Source organism: Poecile atricapillus, chromosome 4 (genome assembly GCF_030490865.1).
Source record: "Poecile atricapillus isolate bPoeAtr1 chromosome 4, bPoeAtr1.hap1, whole genome shotgun sequence".
In the NCBI taxonomy this organism is placed as follows: domain Eukaryota; kingdom Metazoa; phylum Chordata; class Aves; order Passeriformes; family Paridae; genus Poecile; species Poecile atricapillus.
Genome location: NC_081252.1, coordinates 52,686,117 through 52,713,507, shown reverse-complemented (window position 1 = coordinate 52,713,507; position 27,391 = coordinate 52,686,117). Strand labels below are relative to the sequence as shown.

General features: G+C 41.0%; 1 protein-coding gene across 1 annotated transcript; it reads right to left on the bottom strand.

Moving 5' to 3' along the window:
* On the bottom strand, positions 1–27,391 carry BEND4 (BEN domain containing 4). The gene is made up of 5 exons (XM_058838354.1): positions 27,028–27,391; positions 18,278–18,844; positions 7,254–7,345; positions 3,713–3,953; positions 1–520 (listed from the first exon to the last, which is right to left on the bottom strand). The coding sequence occupies exons 1-5, from the start codon at positions 27,389–27,391 to the stop codon at positions 303–305; spliced, it is 1,482 nt and encodes a 493-aa protein (XP_058694337.1). The 3' UTR covers positions 1–302.

The window sequence follows — 27,391 nt, the reverse complement described above, 5'->3', positions numbered from 1 at the left end:
TTGACATTTTTATAGTTTTTAAATGACCTTTCCTCTACAACTGGATGAAATGAACTGCACGTTCCCTTTGAGTGTGCTATGAAGGGTTTGGAAATAATAGGCACTGAGAAGTCCCATAAAGCAGGTCTTGAAATGGATTTCTTTCTGTTAACTGGGATATGGTAGGATGGAGAAGCTGAAATGTATGTGGTATGTGTTCAAACATGCTTTGGACTGCTAAATGACTGCAGGGCTAAGTATGTTTAACAGTCTCTCCTAAATTAAGTGGTTGCTACTGTTGTGTGATGTGGCTCTCACTGCCATCAATCTCCAGATCCATCTTGCATACCTCTATTGAAGACCTCGTCCTGTGATCCCGGGTGGTCAGTCCCTTCGTAATAGGAGTTGCCATTGTGAAGGAAAGTCCCCACGGCGCGGCCCTGGCGCGCGTGTCCCACCGCGTCACTGAACACCTTGTTTATCTGCTCCTCAGATGGCATCCACCAGTCCGGGTTGGAGGTACAGTGCATCCTAATGAACTCTGCAGGAAAACATGCAAGGGTAAAAAGCAACTTGTCTTTGCAGCATCTGGTATCAAAAGCTCATGGGAAATAAGAAAGGAGGTATTGCTGCTCTACTTAAGCAGAAGTAAAGCCTTATGGGGGATGCCATGATAATGCCACTTGGACCTACTTCATTTCTGCACAAGTGTGTTTCTCCACATGCAGTGTATGTTGTTATACCTGAGCTAACTAGGTGACTTGTGGGACCTGGATATAAAATCCCTTCTTGTGGAAATACAAAGAACTAATTGAAGTGAAGGCTGTGATTCAGTGTGTGCAATACGTGTGGAAGCTAACACAAGCCAGAACATATTTCTTTAGAAACCTGTTGGTCTCTACACCTCAAGGTGATTGCTGTTGGATCTTTCTGACCTCCCTCTGCTGGCTCCTTCAGCACCTGCAACCTGCAGGACACTCCAGCCTGCTGGAAAATGTCATTGCCATTATTTCAGTTTGGTGCTCCTGTCTGTTTGGGATATCTTTCTTTTAAGTTCTGCTATTTCATCTCCCTGTATATTACACCTATTTTTTCAGAGACTAATTTGGCCTTAGAAATAGCTTAGAAATCAGAGGTCTGATTTGGGGAGCCTTACAATAGTTTTCTCCTTACAGATGCAGGAGAAAATAAATTGTACTGCGTGTATTTTAGCTATTTAAATAGCTGCTGCTGCCACATACAGCTATTTGTATGTGATGATTACATTTTTTACAATTTATTTTTCAGATTCTTTGACGTGCTATATGCTAGACTTGCAGAAGGTGCCCTGCCAATTCCAGAGTTGTAACTGCTAGACATAGCTCAAATAGGTGTATTTGGACTTTGAAACATCCAAATATGATTTTAAATGTGAGGGCATCTTATTAGAGATATTGGATACACTGTACCTCATATAGAAACTGAGCTGCTTATTTATTCTGTAACATTAGTTATTCCCTCATGCAGCATTGTGTGTCCCAGGATATTTTTAAATTCTATTTTCTACTGTTGACAAGCCAACAGCACAATAAGTGGTGTAAGGTAACTTCATTTCTGTCACCACATCTCCAGACAGGGAATGCTGTGCTTTTACATGAGTTCCCGTGCCTGCAAGGTATCTCATCTGTTGGACAATTAGGATGTGATTTTTGCATAGCTCCTCCAGCAGTGTGTCTGCAAAAGTGATAGCAATCTCTGTTTTAAATTCATTTCCTTGGAAATCCACACAGGCAACCGTAATTCCTACCTAGTTATGTTCACATGTGCCCCCACAGACTCATCTTTTTCTCAGAGAAATGGTTACCATGTAAAGAAGTAATGCTAGAATTTAAGCATCCAGGATGTTTTAAAACTGGTTCCAGACACCAGCCAGTTATAGGAATATATTAAAAATGTTTATATATATTTAAACTCTGAGTGCAGACAGAGAACCAATTTGCGCTCCTTGCTATGTTGGAAGGGCATAATTAGCTGTGTTGAGAATTAGTCAGACACTTGTTACCTGGGCTTGTAAATGAGTAGGAGCTAGTGGCCAACTCTCAGCACTGGAGAAAGTTGTCATATTCCCACCTACACACAAAAGGCCAAAGGGAGAGATGTCTGCTCTGCTTTCTTAGCTGGTCATTACATACTGCATGTTTTGGCTTCCTATTCAAGCTTCTGATAATTAAAGAAACTACCCTTTCTCTTTCTCCCTAGGAGTGCTCCCCATGTTCAACATGTCCAGGACCTCAGAAAAGAGAGTGGCCACAAGCAAAATTCCAAGTAAAAGTAAATTTACTATTAGTCTTGGGAGGCAGGTGAGAGAAAGGGGATGAAAAGTGTATTAACACTGCGCTTGAGGGTAAATTATTAGGTGATACTTAAAGTAACTTTGTAAATGCTGAAGTAGTTGTATCCAGCCTTCATTTTCCAGACCTTCTGGAACCCTGAATCTCTCTCTCTAGACCTCTGCCGCATGGTGTGTGATGGACTTGCCCTTCAGTTTAGCTCTGGTAGAACTCTGATAGAGTCTCATACAGCAGCTTAAAAGATTATTTTGTAGTACAAAAGGAGCTGGTTTGCCTAATTTGTCTGCATGTAAAATCTGAGTTCATTACCTGGTTACAACAATGTACCCTAACCACAAGTCTTACCTACTTAGCCTTTTTGGATTCTTTTACCCTAAATGGGAAGAGGCACATATATCTGAAGTGTATAGCCACTTTGGACTCCAGTTGAATGAGTAAAGATATTTTTATCACTGACTACAATATAGACTTTTACATTGCATTGATTAGTAAAATGTTCTTGAGGTTACTTCAACCAAAATTTCATGTATGTGCTTAAAAAATACTATAAACTTAACTATGAGTTAATTAAAGAAATTATAAGCATACGCACTTATACAGTGCAGATGTTGATACTAAAAACATTTTTACTTTGGCTTTAGAAAGTCCTGCTCTGTATGTTTTATCACAAAGCTTGGTACCAGCCTTTTCAAACAATTTTAGGAAACCAAAGTACACAACATTATTTTCAGTCTGTACCCTTTCTGTGCAATATCCTCACTCTCTGACACTGTGAAATGCTTACAAAATTCCACTCCCTTTCTAGGCTAATATGGGGGAAAGTTGTTCCCTAACATTTTCAGGCAATGTTGCATCAGTATGCCAAAAGTACGCTAAATTCTTGACAGCATGCTTATGTACACTTTGTAGGTAATTAACCTGCAGATGTTCTTAACCCTAGAAGATGTTTTCAAACCTACTCTGAAACTCAGCTTCTGACCCCAATGATGCACTGTGTTCTTGTTCTTATTAGACATCAGACTGTAACTATTCCTTTGGTTAGTTCTGTTGTGTATTGGTGTTAACAAAGGACCTGAGTTCATTATAAAAGAGTGTAATCAGCATTGTCTGGTTTTGCTTCACTGCTTTTTAAAGTGTATTAGTGTCATGTGCCCTTGCATTTGTCTCTCTTAAGTAAGAGGCCTTGTTTTTTCCCATCAAAAACACCCAAACCACATATATTATACATACATACATACTTGTATGTATGTATGAAAAGAAAGTGGAGGGTTTCTGGTGCTTGTCACCTGCCTGTGAAACCCCTTCTAGTCCTGCAACTGTCAGCCAAATGCTTCTACTGAGCCAGAGCCAATGTGGTGAAATGAGATCACATATGGTGGACACTGAGCGAAAAGATGCAGTACCTCTGAGACATGTTACTTTAACTGGATCCAGAGGACGTCTTTCAGGACCTGTCTCTCCTGACTGCACTGACCTTTTCCTTTTTCCAAGGCCGCATGAGTACTTAAGCTCATCGGTTGTGAAAACAAATCTGATGAGATAGCGAAGGAGCCGTCGTCCATCTTTCTTGGAAGAATTTACAGCCTCATCCCACTGTTTACTAGTAATGTAGACAGGATAGTTGTTCAGCAACTGCTTACTCCCCTGAAAAAGTGAAATATTTCTGTTGCTTATTTTACAAAGCAAATAGGTGTAGATGTCAGTTGCAATAAAAGATACGTTTTTAAGTATCCACAATACTGACAGTGAAACACAACCCCAAATGAACACGTAATTGTTCCTACAGAGAATGAGTACTTCTAAAATTACATTTCCATTTTCTAGAACTTAGAATGGGTGAGGTATGATGAATATGTTTTGAAAGGTGTAGCTATTGATAAGTTCCACTTTCACAAGTAGGTTAAAAAGAGTTAAGAATCAGCAACTGGGCATACTATTTAAGTGTAATGTTTCTTCTTAATGTGGTAAAATGCATAAAAAAAAGACTTTGAAGAGCATGATCAAATGGATCCCTTCATCATAGCTGTTAGTTTCCTTCAGAAGTGACTCTTTTGGTCTATTTTTATAATAAATTTATTACTTCTGTAGAACACACCTGAAACTTGACAGCAATTATGTTACTGTGAAAAATGTAAAGAAAATAAATAAAGGACCTATGAAAACGAAAAGCTTCATTATTATTAATGAATGCTATATTAACTCAAATTATAGCTTTCAAGAAATGCCACTGTGTCAGCTGGAAAGAAATTTTGCTTTTAACCTTCATAATTTGTGTGCTTCAATATTCCAACATTAAATGAATGCTGCGGGACTAATTATGGGGATTCCTGTAATCCACACACATTATAAGCCCTCTTAAGTCAATTGTACCTAAATTGTACTTAATTCTTGTTGCCCATAAAATGCTATAGTTCAGGATTACCCAATTAATGTAAGATGGTACTGTTAATATACTTGAAATAATTGAAGTACACAATAAAAACCCAAACCACACCATTCTAGATACTCATTCACTTTTACAGCTGCACCTCTTTATCAAAACACATAAATCTGGAAGCCCAATTAGTGAAGTCTTTGTGTAGCCCTCAGGTTCGACAGGAGCTTGCAGTGAGCTAGAGAAACACAGGTTTGGTGCCCAGTGAGGCACTCAGCCACATGCCACACTTGTGGGATGGAACTGCTGCAAAGTTCTCACTTCCAGGCCTTTGATACCTGAAAACTATTTTAAGGACTACATCCTTGCCTTCTTTCATATATTTATTACAGCATCTTGGGAGATGGTTTGAGAGCATCTTTGAAGTTTTTCCTCAGGTATTTGCTTTTATTTTTTTTTTTTTGCAAGTTTGATAAATATATGGAAGATTGAATTTAGTGAAGAGTGTGCTGAGATTACCAATAGATAATCTGTACGATCTAGACTCACACCACCTCCCAGTGGGGTTAGTTAGCATCACTGGGAGCTCAGCCTGTGTGCCTGCCAGCTACAAGCTGCTGACAGCTATGGGCAAACCCAAAACGTTGCAAAGGAAGCCAAAATGTAAGGGAAGAGATGGGCTTTGTCTGTCTGAAGGGCCACTACCCCTCAAACACCTCAACACTTCACTCACTCCCCTGTAGCTGTAAATTCAAGCTTGTAACCTCTAAGAGAAAGACCCCTCACCTATAGTCTAGCCTTGTTATAATTTGGGGCTTTTCTTTGCACTTCACTATCTCCTCATGTCACTGCAAACAGGTCAGGGTCAGTTCCTGCCCCTCCATTCATGACACAAACAGTTGCTTTAGTTTTTGCCCAGCACATGAACCCCTGGCAAGCCAGTAACAAGTCTGAAGAGCTCTGCCATGGAAGAACATTACAATCCATCCACTCCAGCTTCTCTGCCAACACTGTGAAGGAGGTGGGGAAGGAAGAAGAGCAGAGGGGCAGCATGGAAAGAGCTTTTTGGAGGTAATATACTCTTATGCTGAAGTAATTGTGACCACTCTGTCCCAGGGGGAGCTGGCATGAGTACTCCCTTGGCTCGTTCCACTACATCAGTACAAAGGACCATGTGATCCTCTTGCTGGTAGTTATTTTTTTTTCAGCAGCTAGCTTCACCTCCCTTTTGTATAAAGTAAGTTGTTCTCCTACCTTAGATTTCTGAAACCTATTTTTTTCCTATTAAAAAAGCCCTTTAGTGAAGCAATGACCATTCTTACTGATACCCCTGCAAGGTATAAGCTGCAGGTAACTGTAGGTACTGCCTTGCTTTTAAGCCCTGTCAGGCCTGGCTTGTGCAGTGCAAGCCCATAATGGCACAGGGTAAGGCTCCAGGCTTGCCCACGTGCCTTAAGGACGGATGTTCATATGTGCCCTTGCTAAGCAGCAAGCTATCCTAGAAGCTGTTCTGTGCTATATATATAGCATTGATGAAAACAGGGTGCAGAAAGGCCCAACATCCAGATTTCATGGGAGTTCACATTCCTATTAACTGAGAAGAGGGTAATAAATTTAACGTAACTCCTCAGCCTCAATTTTATAACACTTCTCTCTTGCTCCCCCTGAAACGCAGGATATTTTTCCTCCTTCTTCTCCAAGGCATGATATAGTGTTATGCTACTCTGTTAAACAATTACTGGATTCCTGCTACAGATACACTTTCATTGCTTCATTGGAAAGTAAAGCACTTCTGGGCAAAACATTCTCGATAAATATATGATGTGGTTTGATGTGTCCAGCAGTCACTAAACTAAAACAAACATAAAACCTCCCAGAAGTGAAATAAGCAGACTCTGAAGGAAGAACCAAAATACAAATGTATCTCTGCTTGTACTTGTACATGATTAAATTTATGAATAAAAGATTAATATCTGTGTGTTTAATTGAATAAAAAATTCTGTCACACTATGACAAGCTATTCCTTGTGACACATTACAGAACAGACTAAGTTTTTACAGTATTTGAAAATTTTAGTTAGGCAAAAGAGCATTAAAAAGAGGAAAATGAATCCTTGGAATATACTTGAATGACAACAGCTAGTGATACATATAAATATAAATATGTATATATCAATTTGCACAGGATAAAACTGAATGAAGGAGCAGTGATACACACCTAGAACTGCTGCACACCACATGCAGCCACTCTCAGTCACAGCAACAGCTGTCACCAGGCTAGCCCTAGCTTAAATTCTACCCAAAAATACTGTGTTTCTGAAGAAAGAGGAGAGAAAAACCACCCAAAGCAAGGAAACACATGGTGCTGATGGAGAGAGTTAGGTGCTGCTCAGTAAAGTCATTCTAGATTATACCAACGATGTGTTTCCTCCATTTAGGAGATTACTGTACTTAGAATGACAGTTTTTAACCAATTTTTTTACTACTAAATGTCTACTGATTTATTTGCCTACATTTTTGTACAGAGTTATCAAGCATAAAGAGATGTAGCTTGTTTTGACTGTACACTACCTCGGTTGGATGGTCTGTTGGCTGTGGTACCATAAGCTGGTTGTGATGCTGAAGTACAGTCTTCAAATAATCTAAAACCGTCTGGCAGGGCACTGCGTGAAACAAATTGCAATTACTGTATATTAGCTATAAAACACAAAATAGAACAACAATATTAAATCAAGCAGTGTTCCTTAGTATCTGTTTTCTATGTTTGTGAGATTTATTTCAAATAGGAAATACTAATTTTGATTTATGCAGATATTTAATTTAATAAATGTACAAGTATTGTATTTCCTATACTGAGATCTCTGAAATTACTTTTATTTCCTGCCCTCTAGTTTTCAAAGGGTTTTTCCTGAGTTTGAAATTATAATTACTACAAAAACAAATTAGGTCAGCAGTAATAATAATACTACTAATAATAATCATTAGAAAAAAAACTGTAAACACTGTAAAAATCCCAAACCATACAAAGGAGAAAACATTCCTTGGACCTTAATAATGCACTGATTAACATGTAAATATGCTCAAATGTTTTTCAAACTACAGTCTGATTAAATATACTAAAGAGATTCAATGACTTGTATACTTTAATTTCTACTCCCTCCCTCCTCCCAAATTTGTTATAAAACTAGGTGTTAGGCAAATTGCTTTATTTCTCCTTGTCCTCATCCTCCCCTCTTTCCATTCCCATCACTCTCATCCATTTCAGTAGTGGTACCAACATCCTATTCCCTTCTGTTGAGGTGATAGGTTAATTAGGGATGATTCAATTATGGGTCTCTCTTAAGCAGATGCTGCCACATCCCTGATTAACTCTGGAGTATTTTTGAAATACAGCTCTTTTCTCCTGAGCCTGAAACACCATAGGAGAATTAAACAGATATTAATCCAACATTAAAACTGACTTGTGCAAGACTAAATAAGCATAGTTTTTAAGGTACCTTATGACTCTCACATTTTGTGTGGGTTGTTTTTGTAAAGTATTCAGATTTAATCATAGCTTCAACTCAAAACCCAGAAGAAATATTTGTGTTCAGTTTTTTTTATTACTATTTCTTGGAATTTTATTATTTCTTTACACTTGAAAAAATTGTGGCGTTTTGGGCTTCATCTTAAGCTGGCAATCTGAAAGCAAGCACTGAAATATCTGAGAATGTCTGAAGGTAGGATTTATGGGTATTTTGCCCTCTTTCCTTGGCATTCACACCACACAGCTACTATGGCCCTGTCTAGGCAGACAGGGTGCAGAACAAAATTACTCTGTGCAAAACAGACCCTTTACAGTGGGATGAGGAGTTACATCCAGCAGTCTGCATAAGGAAGTCAAGCAAAGTGCCTGATATGATGAATAAATTCCTGTTATTGCACCCCACAGTGACTTCTCTGTAAAGACAACCCACCAGTGTATTTACCCCTGCTTCTGTTTTTTCACACAGTAAGTAATCTCACTGCAGGCTATCCAGGGATGTGTTTACCTGTGCTCTTCCAAGGGGATGGGGCTCAAGTGAGAAGACAACAGGAAATTACTTAACCTGTTGTGTCCCCAGCAGATGAAGTACAGCTCTACTTTAGCACTGTGCTGCTGAAAAATGCCTTCTCATTACCAGTGAAAAACATGAAAGTATTAAAAGCTGGCCAATGCTTATAAAAACTTGTATCCTCATAAAAGCAGTAATGTTTTGAGCACAATGTTGTATGATTATTTTATTGTTGTAGTGACTGGAGGATGCTGATCACTTCTGACTTTAAAGCCATGACTCAGCACTGTTTGCTGTTGGTACAAAAAACCTCAGCCTTTCAAACACCAGGTGCTACTTGCAAATCCAGACTTCTTGGGCTGCTATATTAACTGAAGCCTAGAAGAAACCACAAAGAGGGCAGCACGAGGTGGAGAGTCAAAGCTTTGGTTTTGTTGCTGTGTCCCTCTTACAGCTCTGCAGATGTTCTCTTTGCTGAAAACTGTCTACCCCAAACCCTTCAGGAAATGTAACTTTGTAAGGGCCTGGGCATCCCAGCTGGGAAGATGAATAAGTCTACTAGTTTATTTATTTTGTCTATCTTTGATGTGGTCTCTACAGAGTTAACAAGATCATAGCCCCAAGGGCTGATATTGTGCATGCTTATGCAGGTATCCACTATCAGGACATCACCAACAGGGATTTGTTCTTACTGTGGTAGTGGGAGAGATATCAATGTTGAGATAACACTTGTTATGATTTAGTAGAAAGCCTGTGGGGAAGCAGTAATTTTCCTGCCCATTAGGGAAAAGTTTCCACAGCCTTTATTTTCTCAAAGTGCCAGCATCTCAGAATGGACATTGGGGATGGCAAAGTAGCCCAGCAGAGAATGAAAGGGGAAGGTCTTTGCAGGAGAAAAAGGGCAAGGAGGAGGAGGGCCTACAGGGAACCTGGTGTGCCAGGGAAGGCTGGTCTGGCTAAGACCTTAACCAGGGCACACGTAGGAGTGTGTAGGAGTAAGTGTTTGCTGTTATCGATCCAAGTTTAAGACTGTTGCTATTCTAGGTATCTGTATGTTATAACAAGTGCTTATTCAGCACAGCTTGTCACAGCTTTCTCTGCAGAGAATCCTAATTTCTAATAAATAGTTGAACAGTGACTGTGGTGGTCACACACTGTGCCAATGACAAAATCTAGGCTATGATCTCTCAGCCTGAGCTGCCACACAGCACAGTGACTCCCTGGACTAAACCCAGACAGCATCAGTGGGTAAAACACAGTAGAACTCAAGTAGTCATCTCCCAGTGATGCAGTTTCTACCCACAGGAACATAAACCTGATTTCAAGTCTGCATTTGGTTTTCCTTCAAATGGATTTACAGAATTTTTGGAAAAGAAATGGAAAATGCCTGTAACTGCATCATGGCAGTTTTCCCAAATTTTCTGAACACAAATATATTCGTATTTTTAAATAATGTTTTGTAATATATTGTAACACCCTAAATATTGGCAATACTCATCAACCAAACTTCGCATCTCATCAAAACCATAATTTGGCAAGATGTTACCCGGTACTAATGCCATTATTCTGCTTTAGCACTCTATTAATTGAAGCTAGCATCAGCTGTGCAATTAGTTTGTCTCGGCTCAATATCAGGCCAAGGAAACCACCATCATCCAGGACATCTCATGTCCTTTAAAAAAAAAAATCTGATCCTATTTTCATCTTTCAGTCTTCTTAAGCATCCAAAATATTAGAAAGCATAAAGAAAAATTATGGTCAGAAAAATTATGGTATTGTCTTTTTCATGTTTGGTTTAGCTCCTGAAGCGAGTTGTCCAAACCTCATGGTTTTGAAAACATGATGCCTTGGTAGCAGCTGCTTAGTGCCTTTGGTAATAAGTTGATGTGTGCTTAGGGATGAAAAGCTGGGGTGCCCAAGCAGTTACTGCTCTTCAGCTGTCCCAGCACTGGGAGGCAGTTGAGACAGGCAGCTGAGGCTGCAGCCCCACATGAAGCTGATGATGAACATGTGACAACACCCAGAGTTACAATGGAAATAGAAAACATTTCTACTGGCTTACCATCATCATTATATTGGTGTGATTCCATCATGTTACCCTTCACAAGTACCAGAACAGAAATACTCAATGAGCAGTTCCCTATTACTGATAAAATATATTTCCATCTGATAATGGTCCAATACTGTTACTAGGATGCAATATTTTTCCTTTATTTTGCCAGAGAAAGGAAGCCTTCTCTAGACAAATGCTCCAGATTTAATTTTAATTATTAATTTGCCACTGATCCAAACTTCTGCTTTTTACACATCACCATGAACTTCCCCTCTGATTTGTTTGTTATGTTTCTAACTGTCCTTTTACTTTCCCTCTGAACTGGTTGGTTTTATAACCAACATTAAACTTTTCATCCTAGATAGTCTTTTGGGACCTTCAGTAACATGCTTTTAATGTTTCCCAACTATCACCCACTCTAGTTTTTTTTTTCTTTTTAAACCTTTGCCTCTGATAATAACTTCCAAAGTTTTATGAAGAGCCAAGAACATATCTATTATTGGTTTGAGCTGGGTTTTTGCTCATTATAAATGTTACTGGGACACAATCACTTACATTGGTATCTGTCAAAATGAGAACTCTCATTTATCCTCCCAAAAATGCAGCCTCCAGAGTAAAATATTCCAGGGCTGATTATACTGCCAAGGCACAGCTCTGTGAAGAGATGCTTGGGCTTGCTGTAAATAAGATACATCTCCAAGGTAAATAAAGTGTATCTCCAACCTCTCTTGCAGCATCAGACAGTCCCAGTGAGAAGGGATGGCTCACCCCCAGTGTGGCTGCGTGTCTCCCTGCAGTGGCCTCAGCCCCATAAACAGACAATAAGAAATCTGGTTATTCTGTTTATTAATAAGATTTTGTGCTCTGTAGCTGCCACTGGCTAGTATTCATTCCTCCTGGTGCTCTGCAGAAGATGAATCCCTTAGCACTCAAGACCATTTACCTCTGACTCACCAGTGGGGAGGAGAACTGGGAAGGGTGTACATCTACATCCACCCCACTCAGGCCAGCAGCTGTTAGCTAAGACAGGCTCAGCACTGCACTGTGTCCTCCTTCACTTGACCTTGAGCAATGCTTCTCTCAGAGTTCATTGCAGGACATTTCTAAATTGATGCTCGACTGTCAAAAAGATCTAACAAATGATAGGGAACATGCTGACGAGCCACAGGGCTGTGTGAATTTCTTATAACATTAATGGAGATGCCTTTGCTGCCTGAGATTTGGACAAGTGTGCACAGCTTGGATTATTTTAGCTCATATGGTCTTTTATTTCAATAATCAGCTGAAAGCCAGCAAAAGCTGCATGGATGGTCCATGAAGGCAAGTTGTTTGGGGTGTGATGAGCTGGAAAAACAGCAAGGGGCAAGGAGAGATGTGGGTTACGATCTGTGGAGGAACTGATCTCAGTCCACAAGAGCCTACAAATAGGGATATTTGTGAGTGGATGGTGAAATAAAACCAGTACCCATTTGTAGTGAAAGGATACAGCAGAAATCAAAAGAATTGACATTGTATGTAGGAGGCTGTTAAAGATTTCCTAACGTGACCCACATGCCAGCTGAAAACAGGGAATAGAGAAATATTCAAGCAAATATCCCATTACTTTAAAAATCCCTCTCAGCTGTGTTTTCCAGGCAAATAATTTAATTTCTAAAAATCTGCATCTGAAAAGCCACTGCACTTTAAATTTTCTTTTGCAATAGATTTCTTCCAGAAAAAAGAATGTTCCCCTCCCATACACCCCTGGGACGTACACCTTGCATAAACAGATTAAAAGAGATAAAACAAGGCAGCTGTGCATCTCAGTTAAGCGACGCTGCCACATGCTCCTTTGGCTTTTATTTTTGTCTGTGCTCTCTCACTTTCCTTCTGTTCATTAGAAGGAGCCTCTTCTTGTGATCCTGTTCAGCAGTGAAGTCTTTGCTTTGGAAGGGACATTCTCTGTAAATTCCTCTACTGCACATTTCTACTGGTAACTAGCAGGGAAACCAAAAAGTGCCCTGTGAGAAGGGACAGCAGTTTGTGCCACTAAGAACCAAATGTTTACTTGCAAAGGCCAAACCAAAGTTGAGACCTGGGAGTTCATCCTTAACAAGCTGAACTGCAGCTCCCCACAAAACTCCCAAATTCTTGTGGGTTTGTATCCAGAAACACAGAGAAAACAGATAAAGCAAGCCCTGGTCTGCTGCAATTACATGTTTCAGTAAGTTTTGTACTCAGGTTGGTTTAGCAAAGTAAGCTGTCAACCCCAGCAGCAAGCAAAGCCGTGCTACAAGTTCAAAGGGGTTCTTGTGCCAAACACTGAGTGACCGTGCTCCAGGCTCTCTCTTCTCACAGCAACTTCACACTTTGAAGCTGAACAGCAGAACAAGGCCACAGATCAGACCAAAATATCCAGAACATCAAGGGAAACCAAAGAAGTGGTTAAATGTGAACATCAAGAAAAAGGACAAAAAAAAAAGAACATGAAAACGTGTTCATCATAACCCTTGATGGCTGCTTTATCTACACTGTGGCTGTGGTAGGCTCTTTGGAAACATGAGGCTCTGAAAGTATAAAGGAGACAGGATTTGCAGGGAAAAGTAGTATCTTTTATTAGATCATCCAATAGTCAGGAAGAAGAGTGAAGCTTTGGGGATACAAAACCTCCTGGAAAACTTGTCAGACTTTTTCAATTACGTTGATATTAACTCTACCTGCAATCTCACTTTGCTTTTTTCTGCTTCCAGCCACCATGAATGCAGTCTCTATGGGTGACCAGGACTCAACATTTGAGGGGGTTTTCCTTCCCCATCCCTCTGCTATTTGCTGGAGTATTTTTTGCTGTTGGGCTAACAAAGTAAGAATAATCATTGTATTTATCACACATGGCTTCATTTACTTACTAATTTATACCTTTTCACTACTTTCAGACAGGTTTATCCAAAACCACCCAGCAAAGCTGGGAGCACCAAGAGGCAAACCCTAACTCGTGATTATAGACCTTTGTTTTAATCAAATATTATTTAGATTTATTTTCTGGAAATATTTTCTCCCTTTCAGGTAAAAAAGTGTGAGAAAATCATGCTAATAATAATGAAGAACTGTTTAATATCCTCATGGTTGAAATCCACATCTTGTATGCAGCTCCACAAATATGTCTTTAAATTCACTACTGGGAAAGTATCACAGCCACAGTAATTTCTATACAGAGAAAATAAACTAGAAGACACTTTTCTCCTCATGTGGATGGATTACTTTGTTTTGTTCTTAATGATCTCAAAACCTTAAAGAGCCAATGGTAAGTCTGCCAAACTCCTTCCAGGAATTACCTAAACTTTAATTATTTTTCAAAAGAAGACAAGGTAACACACTGAATGAAAATGTTCCTCTTATGTTCAGTTGAACTGAAAACTGAAAATGTTTGGTTAATATTTTGCCGTAAAAAAATAAGTATTGGGGAGACTGGACAAGTTGAAAGAAGTTGCACTGCTTTAAACCCCAAGCACTGACATACAAATTTTTTTTCTGGAACAATTAAGATTTCACACAAATTTAAGTATTGTTTCAGTCAAATCAAATGGGTTTTTTTTGAGAAGAAGACATCTACCCATCCAGCAATCAAAATATATGGGATATTTTTTCCATGTAATCATTTCTCTCCAGTGGTGATCTGCCGAAGAGTGATACTAGGCTGCAGGCAAAAAGATCCTACAAAACTGAAGAGCTTCTACAGCAATAGGACAGACTTCTGAAAACAGAAAAATCTTATTTTCAGTGTCCAAAAGCTACAGGAGAATATGTCTTCTGTAATATTTGTTAAAAAAGAAAGAGTGTCACTGCCTTTACATCTGCTGAGAAAACACCCTTTTTCGTGTAGTCTCTTTGTGAGCCCTGCTTTGCAAAGCTAGAGGCAGAGACGTATAGCGGCAACTATTTTTAGATCGCAAACTCTCATGGATTTTAAAAGGGCTTTTGCATATGGAAAGTAAAAAAAAGAAATGCAAAGTATTTCAGGAGAAGGATAAAATGATTCATATTATACAGCAGAAGGGAGGGGCTGGTGCTTTTATACCCTGCTGGTAGAGTTGCTAGTGGGAAGCTCAGCGACTGTGGGGAGGGCACTGCCACCACCCCCCAGGGTCCCCTGCCAGCCTCATCCAGCAGCTCTGGACTAGCTCCCCAGGGATGAGAAGAGAAACCACTACATATAAAAACATCCTGCTCTTTCAGTGGCTCGATGGAGACAGGGTGGCAACCTTCACTCTCCTCTAGCTGCCACCTTGGTAGCTTCTCCCCATGCTCATCGCCTTCCCTGGCGATCCCATCAGATGGCCTGCATGAGGTGGGGATGAACGGGCAGGGAAGAAAGTTTGTGCTCTGAGATTACTTTGATGTGATAGATGGTGGCAGACAATACTGACACTCTGCAGAGGGCTTTCTGCCTCCCTCCTGAGGCATGCAACATCTTGATAGGAAAAAAAAAAACCAAAAAAACCCCAAAAAACCCAAAAAGGGTCAGAGAACAAGCTCCTGTTTACATACAGAGCTGCGCATTTCAAGTCACAGAAAAATTTCTGTCAGCTTTTTCAGTAGTAAAAGCTCACAGGAGGAAAATGAACATTAGAGACAAAAATAATTAGACATTGCCTTTAGTTGATTTTTTTATTAACTTTGCTTAGTGGTGGCTGTGTGAGTGCATGAGCATCTCTGTCCTACCATGTAGCAAAATCTGAGAGAGCTTCTGTGGCTCCTAACACTTCTGCAAACACATGGGTCACTTCAGATCTATTTGGATATGTCATCAGGAAGCAGAACATATATCTGATGATGATTTTATGTTGGCAGACGAAGTCCTACCCCCTTGCACATGTTTTATGTGTGTCTGCTTCCTTCCATACACTATTAATAAGGAGTTTCATGACTCCTGGGGGGTGTAAAATGACTATGATTATGCACATTTATCACTTTTAAAGGCAGATGAAGGCTAAATATGATGACCCAGGTAAATACTTGCTGCTTAACCCAGCATTAATCCTCGCAAAATACAAGCAATCACAACAGGATTCAAATGACAAAGAACTAAAGAATATGAATATAATTAATTCCAGTCAAAATGGTCTAATGGAAAGTAGATCTTGCCAGACTAACCCGATTGTCATTCCTAGATAAGCGTATAGATTCGCCTGAAAAAGTTGGGCTGAGCAATATAAGATACCTGAAGGAGTCCTGAAGGACATGTAATCTACTACCATGAGTTAGCTGATTGCAATAGTAGCAACACTCAACACCAGCAGACTAGACCATACATATATTAGGTACCTGCTACTGACACCTCAAATATTTGTCATTGCAGGAATCATCATTAATGGACATGTTTCTAGAAAGGCCCAACAAGGACTAACAACACCTTCAATACTATTCGACATTTCTAACCAGTATCACAAAGTTAATTTAAAAACAATTAGATAAATTCTGGCTGATATGGAAATTGACAAATCAGCAAACAGTGGGCAAGTGGGACAGTCAGAGCAATCTGGAACACTTAGTACATAAACACAGACAAATACAAAGTGTGTACTTCTAGGAAGAAATGTGCACAGAATGAGAAGCTCAGCTGCACAACCCACCAGAGAAACCATGGGTGCAAGCAAAGAGTCTATTCACCTTTGATCAGGCTCACAGGAACATATTGCATGCATTTCCAGTGCCCAGATTTTAAAGAAATTAGCAGAAGGGGAGAAAAAACAAAAAAATGCAAAGAAGGATTCAAGTAATTTCAGGAGTTTCAAACAGTACTGTTTACTTTGTTTATTTAAAATGGAAATTAAATCAGCTTTTCAGCCTGTAAGTACCTTCAATCAGAAGAAGTACCAAGACCTATAGAGCACTTCATTTAGTGGAGCAAACCATAAAAGTCAATGGCTAAAAGCTGATTTCAGGTAGTCAGGCAAGGAACAAGGCACATATTTTCACCAGTGTAATTAACACTGGAACCAAATGTCAGGTAAGAGATACAGCCACTGTTCACCAGAGACTGGAGGCCTTCTGAGATATCACTTGAGTCAAATACAAGTTATGCATTAGTGAAAGTCAAAAAAATTACTGTGTTCAGTACATGTGACTTAATGAAAGCAGTCAGTCAGATTACAGACCCTACAGGGTCATTTCTGGTCTTACACACCTGAAGGTAAGACTCAACAGGAGTTGAAGTCCACACAATTCCCTTTGTCATGCAGTACCAGATGATGTACTAACCACTGCTGAAACCAGTGAGAGTGCATGAGTTATGGTAACTCTGTATTTTTGGGAGGCGTGAGGGAGTTACTCTAAATTTTGGGTTTTCCTTGCACGGAACAATGCTGCTTATGGGATCTGCCAGTATCCCTATCGACCAATGCACAGAAGAAAAACATGATGTGATATAAATAATGCATAGTACATCACTGAGAGCTGGGAAGAATCATGAAGACTACTGGTTGCATTTTGCTCAGATTTTGCAACTGTCTGTACATGTTGGGGCAGTAGTTGGTTACTGCCTTCTTCCTTTCTGCATAGTTAGCATCTTTGAAGTATTTTCTCTCTTGCAGCTCATACTGTACTATACATGCTTTTCTGCCATTCAGAGATCAATTCAATTAACTTTTCATGGATATACCCCAAGCACCACAAATTCAGGTAAAAAAGCAGCAGTTCCCTAGCGTTTATACATGACAAAAGCATGTTGTATGCTTCTTTCTTTGCTAAATTCCTATTTCCTTTTAGTATTACTATTTGAGGTGTATTTTTGCCTGTGCTGGAAGTTTAGAAAATACAGGTACAAGATACTTTGTTCTTATCCCATACCACTCTTCAAGTGTCTTGGTTCACCTGAACAGTGAGAAGTCCTAGGTCTAAAGAGCAAGAAAAGCTTTTCACAGAAAGGGCTTCTATTTGATTTCTTTCTCTCTCCCAGTGGCTTCTACCTATTGCTGAACTGGAAAGTTGTTGTTAGGCTTTTATTTTTTTTTTTCAGATTTATTTGAAGATGAATGGAAGGAGATGTATTAATGCTTCTCACTAACTAGCAGCAATTTAAGAGAAACTGTTCAAGGTAATAGCCAAAATTATTTCAGGTAAAACTATGGATGTAACTTTGAATAGTAGTAACCAAAGTAACCAAAAAAAGGAGCCCCAAAAGGAAATTAGGTTTATAAGCTGCAATGTCACTTATAGAATAAGACAGATAAAGAGTTATGAAACATATGTTTGAAATTAGTATGACAAACCACCTGATATTTGGAATTTGGGATTACAAATATATCCCCACCTGAACACACCTTAATAATGTAGGACTCAATATTCTTAGAGATGAGTATCAGCAGATAACTTTCCACTGGGCACAGCTATAGAAATTTTGGCTGGAGACAAATTCCAGTGTCTGATCACTATGACGGCAACCTTTAAAAATGACTAGAACTTGAAAGAAACTATTACCCACACTATTTTTATCACTGAATGGCAACATTATGTGGCAGGAGACTATTTACCTGGAATGCTCTCCAACTTTCTACGAAGCTCTTCATTTTCTTGTTGCAATGAAATTACCTCCTGCTCTAGCTCTTGACACCGAGGGCAGTAACCTTCTTCCTCTTCCTCCTCTTCCTCCTCTGGAAGTGTAGAAGATGATGGATGACCATGAGATTCCGATGTTGCTGGAGATGTCCATCCACCTAAAGTGTGTACTGGAGAGGCTGAAAGTGGATCCACATCTGCCAAATGGCTAAAATCATTTATTGATGAGGTGTTCTGAGAAGGGAAGCTCCCAGAAAGCAAATAGTTCTGAAGGGAATCAGTAAAAACTCTCAGAAAGGCTGAGGTTTGTTGTTTCTTTTGCATATACTGCATCTCTATGTCTAAAATGTCTGATGTCTGACTATGGACCATTTTCCCGAGCTGACATTGCTCTTGTCTTTCACTATAATTTGGGTTTTCCTGCTTTATACAAGAAATCATGGACTGAGAGTGATTGTTGTCCAGTAGTTTTCCACCACAATTTAAGAGACTTAGAACTCGGCTGCATTGTTGAGCAAAGGCATCCAGAATCATTCGACTCTCTGCAACAAAAGAAAAGATGAATCACAGAAACCTAATGCAAAAGGTTATGCCAGGCAGTAGCAGCTAGATGAATGTACACAACTGTTTACAGTAGCATGCATTTTATTTCTGAACATATTAAAATGATGGCTTCTGCTTTAATACTTCTGCAACACTGTGATTTAAAACAATCCTGACTCTGTTTCTATTTTGAGAGTGCCCTTGTGCCCTTGCTGTTAATCAGAAATGCAATGTGATGATAGACACAGCTTACTAACATCTTTCAGAGGGATTAAGTGAGGAAAACGGGGAAGAAAATACAAATTACATCCAATTTGCTACAAGTTCAAGTAAGTACTGCCCTGAAAGTAATTTGAAGCTGCTGGAGGGCATTATCTGTACATCTCTGTAGGACTTTGCACCATACCTTTGTCCTATGCCCAGTTCCTCTCCAACAAGGCTTCCAAGCTTTGTTTTTTCTCCTTTTTGTCTCTGATGCACTTGTTTGACATTGGGCACAGGACACTCCACATAACTGACCCTCAATTCTATGGAATTTTCTTCTGTTCCTTTTGCTCTAGGTTCTAGATATGTCCAGGAACTACTCAGAATGATAAGCAGAAACCCTTCTTCTTAAATCAAGCAAAGGCATCCTACAGGTTTGTGGGCAGGCCAGTGTGGCACAGTGGAGAGCAGAGCTCTTCAAGATGCTCTGCATACAATCAGGAAACTCTGCATTGGGTTGTGCAGCAGTTTCTGGAGACAGCAGCTCAGATCTGGAAGTAGGATAGGGATGCCGTGCTGCACCTAGTCAGCTTTGCCTCTCATGACAGGAGGTGTCATGTCTCAGGGAGCAACAGCAGCTACAAGCTGAACCTCCAGAGTGGGATGGCTCATTTCTGCAATGTCTACACATATACCTCAAGCTGCTAGAATACTTCCAGGACCCAGACAGAAAATAACCAAGATATTTATGACACAACTTGTTAGGCTCCCCAGTAAAAATAGTGCCTTTTACATTTTTTTTTACCTTATTCAAAGCTAATTTCCTCTAGGTAGCTAAACAGATGTAACTAACATTTTGCATAAGAAAAAAAGACTGGTGGGTTAAAGCGCTGCCAATTTTGGAGAGCACTTCTCAGGCAGGCTTGACTTTTAGAATGTGACAAACACATTTACTTTTGAAAAGGCAACCTGCTACAGATACATGAGACTAAGCATCCCAAACCTTCATTTAGTGTAACTTCATCAGTAGCCTCATCACACCCTTAATACATAAAGAACAGAAGTGTTCAGAATTCAGGCCTTTAAGAGGTGGCACTCTTCACAGCATTTCTTCAAGATCCAGAAGATACACTGTCTGGTGGAAAATCTACTTCACACTGAGGCCACTACAGCTGGACTGAAGAATATTTGAAACAACACTAATTTGCATTTGCACCATCCTCCAGATCTCTGTGAAGAGGGCAGGGCTGAAGCAGCATACAAATACTTTCAGTCTCAAATGCAGCCAGAGGAGACCTCCCTGGCACAAAACCAGTGGATGTGATCTCCTGAGGACTTAACTGAAAGAACAGGAACCTGAGGTGGGCAGAACAAGCCCCAGCCCAGTGCTGGGTCATGAGGCTGCCTGGGGCCATGCAGGGTTTGCCCAGGGACACCATGGGAAGAACTGCAGTGGCCCTAAGACCGCTTCAAGTACCCTCACCATCACATTCCTGTAGAAGAGTTCAGACTAAAGAGGGCAGATTTCTACAACACATCTTTGATCCAAAGCATTATGCAATACCCTCTGTCCACACTATGAACTCCACAGGGCAGAAATGCACAGGCACTGTGCCCCCTTTGCAAGTGGGTGCCCATGAGGTGCCAGGTGCTTCTCTTTTTCTACACTAACCTGGGGCCAGATGTCTTTAACCCTTACAATCAATACAACTGCAAAACAACACAGCAGATGTAACATGAATTAAAAGAACAGAATCCTAGTGACATGGCAGCTTTAAGATAGATAAACCAAAATGAAATCAGGAAATTCAAGCATCACTAATAACACCAAGCAAGATGTGCTTTCTTTGCCTTATTTCTTTCCACATTTCCCCTTTAAAATTATTACAAGATGATATTGACTGGAACTTTGCAATTCTACTACAGAATGGCTTTTCATTCATTTTAATCCTATAATCTGATTCCAGACCTGAAGTCATCTATACTGTTTGTATTTTAATCATTATTGTCCCTGTTCACAAAACAGCTACATATTCTTTGCATATCCTTGTTGCATGGGGACAAGATATGAATGAAACAACTAAAAAGGGATTAGACTATTATAAGAGATGTTACTCTAATATTACGGTTTATTCTAAAAACAGCAAAATGTAACCTGACATTCAAATTACTAGTTTTGAAGAATACCAAAATAACATTAGCATCAGTAAAGATTAAATTAATTATTAGTTTTGTTCTAAAATTTAATGCACTAGGCACATTCACTGTGATAGTAGCTTAAAATGTAACTGAAATTTTATACAGAAATGACATTATTGATTTAATCTTCAGTATCAGATCTACTACAAAGACACAATAACAGCAATTACTGGTTTTTTTCTTAACTTCAACCCATACTCAAAGACATAAAAATCAGCCACAACAAAGTAGGGCTTGTTTGAAAGGCTAACCCAGAGATGCACAAATGCTTTCTTTCTGGGTGCTGCTGGACAGCAATAGTGAAGGATGTTCTCAGCACATATTCCGGAAATATCTGTCTCTGTGCTGAGGTAGGTTCTGATTTGAAGACACTTCTACACCAGTAATGGTGCACACACCCACAGTCTGATCAACCCTAAATGAGAATGATAACTACAGTTCTTTCTTATGATGGAGAAAAAAATAAAAACAAATGGTGCCCATTTAGCATATATTGTAGAAATTGGGATTTCAGCTTTTACAGACTGACTATAATTAGAAATGCAAGCACTGTGCAATGTCTAATCACTTAAGAAATGACAAAAAGTTGTTTTTATGTGACTACTACTAAATAAACACCAATCTATGATTCTTAATTGATTTAATATAATGTATGTATTTTCTATGAAAGTAGGATCCTATTGAAATCACTGCACTGGACTAAAACAGTGTAAGCAGTTTATTAAAGTCTTATTGTGATATGCCTTTTCCCTATTACCTTGCTCACCAACCATGTAATTCTAATGTCTCAGACCCCAGAGTCTTTAGTCTTACAGAACTTCTATCGACTTTAACTAGACATTTGCCTGGAGGTGGACTTGCTGGATAAGACCCATAAAGTGCTAAGAGAACGGGATTAAATTGCTAAAAACATAAGTATTCCTAACTAGATTGTTTGAGACCGCAAGCAACCAGAAGATACTATCATATGGCAAATCGGGTCCCAGCTCCCAGACACAGCATTCATCTTCACATCTTTTTCTCATTGGACTAGGGGAAGTTCTTAACTATTCAACTGCCAGAATGAAAACAGGGTTTAGTATGAGCAAACATCTGAAGCTGAATCTGATAACTTATACTAATGCATCAGAAAAGATGTCTGGAAAATTTGGCAGGTATAACTTCAGCTTTTCCCACACCTAAGGATCTTTTCAATACTTAGATAAGACAGCTTTATTAATAAGCATTGTGTTGGGTCTCAGTGGCTCTGGATTCAGGTTGTGGCTTTTCCATAGTTTCCTTTGTATTCTTCGGAAGCTGGTTTAAAAAGTCATCTTTATAAGTATTGAGTGGGTCTGAATACCATACATTCTCCCCTGCAGGGAATGTATTCATTGGTATTTAATTTTCAGCAAGATTGTGACGTTCAGGTTCCTTAGAAATTTCAATCATCTCACTCTTCACCTTGCAGTGACTCAGCCCTCTCACCTGATTATTTGTATTTCTTGATTTGTTTATTATAATATTTTTAATAATTGAGATCCTGGGGCAGCAACCTTCAACCCTTCAAACTGGCCTTTATCTGAGCATAGAGACTTCATCATTACATTTTTAGATATGACCATTGCTGTAAATACCTGTGCTTAGGTCACAAAACTGAGAGCATCTGACACCTCCTATGACCATGCAATGCTTTCTTGGGCATTTTGCATGAAGATCATTGAGACAGTCCAGTGGATTAAGACTACAAGTGTCTGGCCATTTCAGTACTCATCTGAGAGAGCTATTTCCAGATGAAGGCTCACAGTTCCTATGGAAGGGTCAAAACACTGATTTTCATCTTTGCTGTTCACAGAACAACCTGTTTTTCTGTCTGGGCATAACAGAACTTTATAAACTGGTAGTTTCAAACATGCCATGGTTTTGGCACTACAAACAGGTGTTACCAGCTCTGCTCTTCTTCCTCTGCTTTCCATGAAGGCCCACCCTAAATTTTAAGCTGCACCACAAGGTCTACATCACGCTTTCTTAAGGAAAAGGACTTTGGTAGATTATGGTACTGTCCAATGCACACACTACCAAAGACAGAGATACACATTATTTTCATACTAGGAAAATAATCTGGATAGATTAATAAATAATTGATGTTTTACAGAAGAAAATGGGTATCTGCTGGTGCTTTGAATGAATCCATCCATGCGGCTCACAACAGCAGCAGCAATCAGAGTAACCTCTAGAGGAGAGAGAAGGATTGTCTTGCAGTGCAGCTTCACATTTCTCATTGTAAGATGACATTTCTCATACAGGATCCTTCCCCACATGATGAAATCTCAAACTAGATTTTTCTTCACCATGGCACTGGGTAGAGAATTCCTGCTATTCCTCCTTTCTCTAGCCTCTCTTCCTGCAGTTCTGCTGGAGTCTGGAGGTGAGAGTGGTCTCTTAAGAGAGCACCTGAGGGGAAATCTGGTTAGTCTTGCAATGAGTTCTAACCATTAGAAAAAACTGCAAAAATATGGAAGCATCTTTAGTTGTGACTGTGTTTGAGGTGCTCACTTTCAAAAGCAAACTTGGAGCTGTGAATCCCAAGGGGCCAGAAATGTCATGCCTGAAGTTTAAGAATCAACTGCATTAAGTGTTTAAGTTGCTGGCACAGAGTTAGGCATTCCAGCAGTGGTGTTTTACTAGCTATTTCCTCACTGTTGCCTGCACAAGTGAGAAGGAATCAGCAAAAAGGGGTATCTCTGAAACTGAACTTAGGAAGTGGGTGTTCCTACAAAACTGCCCTACAGCACTCCACTTACTTTATTCAAGTAAGCACCTGCCAAGTGCTGAGGATAAACTGAGTGGGAAAACTGTACACATCATGGATGTGACTGCCTTGTGGAGAATGCACAAGCAGCTGGACACCTACTAAGGGGATGATCTGTCCCTCCCTACAACACTTGAGCTGAACCTCTGGCTACGAGGTGTTCTGGCTCTGTTCCCCTTGCTACTGTGGGGAGCCCAGAGACCCCACAGGTGCTGGCCAAAGTACTGGGCGACTGTGCATGGAGAACATACAAATGCTCTCACTCTCCAGGGGCAAAACCCCAACTCTGGTTCTCCAGAGGCAGCCTGTGCTATTAAACTGGCTCACACATTAGTTAAGAGAATTTCAAGCCTCTGGACAATGGGGCTTCTCCACATACAAACAGCACTGGGGTCCCAGCTAGCTTCCTGCTCATCTTAGCAGTGCTACAGCTCCCAAGAACAAGGTACATGGTGTTAATCCATCACCAAGCAGGAAGGATGGGCATACAGCTCAGCAAAACATCCCTACCTCTGGGATTAAAATACCCAGGAGATCTAAACCTTGCTTATTGTTTTTTTGGTTTTCTTTTTTTTATTGTCACAGAACATTTTGGGTTGGAAGAGACCTTAAAGTTCATCTAGTTCCAAAGCCTTTGCTGTAGGCAGAGATATCCTCCACTAGACCAGGTTACTCAAAGACCCATCCAACCTGGCCTTAAACACTGCCAGGGATGGGGCAGCCACAGCTTCTCAGGGTAACCTATTTCAGTGGCTCATCATCCACACAGTAAAAAAAAAATTCTGCATATCCTAAATTTGCCATCGTTCAGTTTGAACATATTACTCCTTGTCCTGTCGCTTCAGTTCCTCTTGAAGAGTCCCTCTACAGCTTCCTTGTGGGCCCTCCTAAGACACTAGAAGGCTGCTATGAGGTCTCCACACAGCCTTCTCTTATCCAGGCTGAATTTCATAGTTTCCCCACTTTCTCAGCCTGTCTTCATAGGGAGGTGCTCCAGTCCCCTTACCAACTTCGTGGGCCACCACTGGTGACAACTCTCAGCCTCCAGTAACAACTTGTGCAAAATACCACTTGTAAACACTGTAGCAAGTTTCTGGTTTGTTTTCTCCTGTTCTGTTTCTCCTGGAACTTAAATCTGAGAAAGGCTAAGTTGGGACCCAATTAGGAACATAAAGTCTGAATGTGCAGTTGAAGGGACAGGGACTTCAGAGAACTTTGATGCATGAATGGCAGTTCCTTCACCATCTCTTTAGCACAGAACTAAACCAAGACAAGCTCCAAAGCCTGCTCTAGTGCCTGGTTAGCACAATGTACTCAGGGAAAGAAAGTCCAAACTTCTGCTCCTCAAAGCCCAGAGGGCTTTGCTGTAGATATGGCCTCATATATCATCTGACCAGACAGCTGAATGTTTTCCATGGCGTAATCTGCTTCTGTAAAGAAATGTAGGTGTCACATTTATCATAAGTGTTTTGATTGTGGGCCAAAAAGAATAGTTAAATACCACCATTTGAGCATTTCATATAAGAAGCAATTTCATGAGGAAAGATGACCTTCTGCCACGGATCACAGAACTATGCCCCAGAGATGTGAATTCTCTGGCTAATCTATTCAAGTGTTAAACTTTTTTGGTACAGTACTTGAATTTTTTGTAACAAGACATGATAAATTCATCCAGAACAAGGCTACTTCTAAGCCAAAACAGGCATTAAAACATAGCCATATATCCTATTAACTAGCATATCTCCCAGTTTAGTAAGGAAATGTCATCACATTTGTTACAAAGGCAAACAGCAACATACCAAAACAGGATCCAATTTTTCTAAATAAATAAATCAATGATGTGTCAAAAATTAACAGATGAGTTAATATACCCGATGTTATCAAAACCAGATGGTGCTTCATAATATTCATCCTGTTCAGTCAAACCCTGAATATATTCTGGACCATCAGTATATAAAATAGGATGCTGCTATTTGTGATGGCAAACAAAAGCAATCATGCCTGCCAAGCACATACTATAACAGGCAGCATTTCAGCTCTGCTAGACAGAAAGTAATTAGAATGCTTTTAATGTCCAAAAGAATGATGCTGATAGGCTGCCACAGATGTGTAGATTTATGAATATTTATATGGTGGTTTATAGCTGACACTTTTATCAGTTGAAGAAGATAAAATATCTGCCTGACTCAAAAGCTTGACAGTCAGGTTAATAAAATCTCATTAAAGAGAATGACCTATGCAATTATATAGGATTTATTGTAATTCATTTTTGATTGTACTCTGCTTAAAGATGCAATTTCCCATTTCCTGATGCCAAATTTAGGTTGCATATCAAGATCTACGTGGTTTTTAACTCCAAGCCATCACTAGAGGAAAGATATGCGTTCAGCATCTCGGTATCTTACACCTTTAAAGAAAAAAAAAAAAAAAAAAAATTTGATCTCCTGTTTGTCACTGCATCTTATGAAAACGGTGCAGGCAAGCAGCCGATCTATTTTCTTTCTGTTAAAATCACCATCTCTATCAGCAGCCTCTCCATTACCAGCAGCTCCTCCGGTAGCTGGCCCCAGCCTGCCGCCCTCCCCGGCGGAGCGGAGCGGCCGGCCCGGGGCTCCCCCCGTCCGCCCCCGCCCGCCGCCGGCAGCAGCTCCAGCTCCAGCTCCAGCTCCCTCCCGCAGGTGCGCACCGGCCGGCGCCCGCCTGCCCCGCCAAGTCCTGCACAGCCCCCGCCGCCCCCTGCCCACCGCCCCGGGCCCCGCCCGCCGCGGCAACTTCAGCGATGCTCGCCCGCCGGCCGGACCCAGCCGCCCGCCCCGTCCCCGCCGCACCCAGCCCCGGCGCGGGGACCCCGCGGCCGTCGCGCCCTTCGCCAGCCGCCCGGGAGAGGGGCTCGTGTCGCCGGGGGGAGCCCGCAGCGCCCATCCCGCTCCCGCCTGCTGCAAAGTGCCCCGCGAAGTTGCGCGGAGGAGAGAGAGGAGTTGCGGGTACCTGCGCTCAGCTCCGCGCCGCCGCCCCCCGCCACCGCCGGGCAGGGGCCGTAGCGGCCCGAGGAGCTCGGGGCCGGCGGCGGCGGCCGGGGGTGGCCCTGGGCAGCGCCGGGGGCAGCGCCGGGGCGGGCGGGCCCGTTGGGGAAGGGGCCGTGCGGAGCGTAGGGCAGCGGCTCGGCGGCGTGCGGGAAGGGCTGCCCCGCTCCGCGCCCGCGGGGCACCTCCACCATGGTGGGTCTCTCATAGCGCTTGGCCAGCGCCGCCCGCTTCCCGGGGAAGGTCTTCAGGACGCTGTAGGGACCCCGCTGCTTGTAGATTTTGGGGGTGCTGGGCCCCTCCTCCGCCGGCTGCATCTCCTCCTCCAT

Bases quoted from the DNA above. Each gene is read 5' to 3' on its own strand.
- BEND4 (XM_058838354.1), bottom strand. From the start codon at position 27,391: ATGGAGGAGGAGATGCAGCCGGCGGAGGAGGGGCCCAGCACCCCCAAA. The intron at 18,845-27,027 runs GTACCCGCAACT...CTTTTGTTGCAG, and splicing joins CGGCGCGGAGCTGAGCGCAG to AGAGTCGAATGATTCTGGAT. The intron at 3,954-7,253 runs GTAGTGTACAGT...TCACTTTTTCAG, and splicing joins CAACAGACCATCCAACCGAG to GGGAGTAAGCAGTTGCTGAA.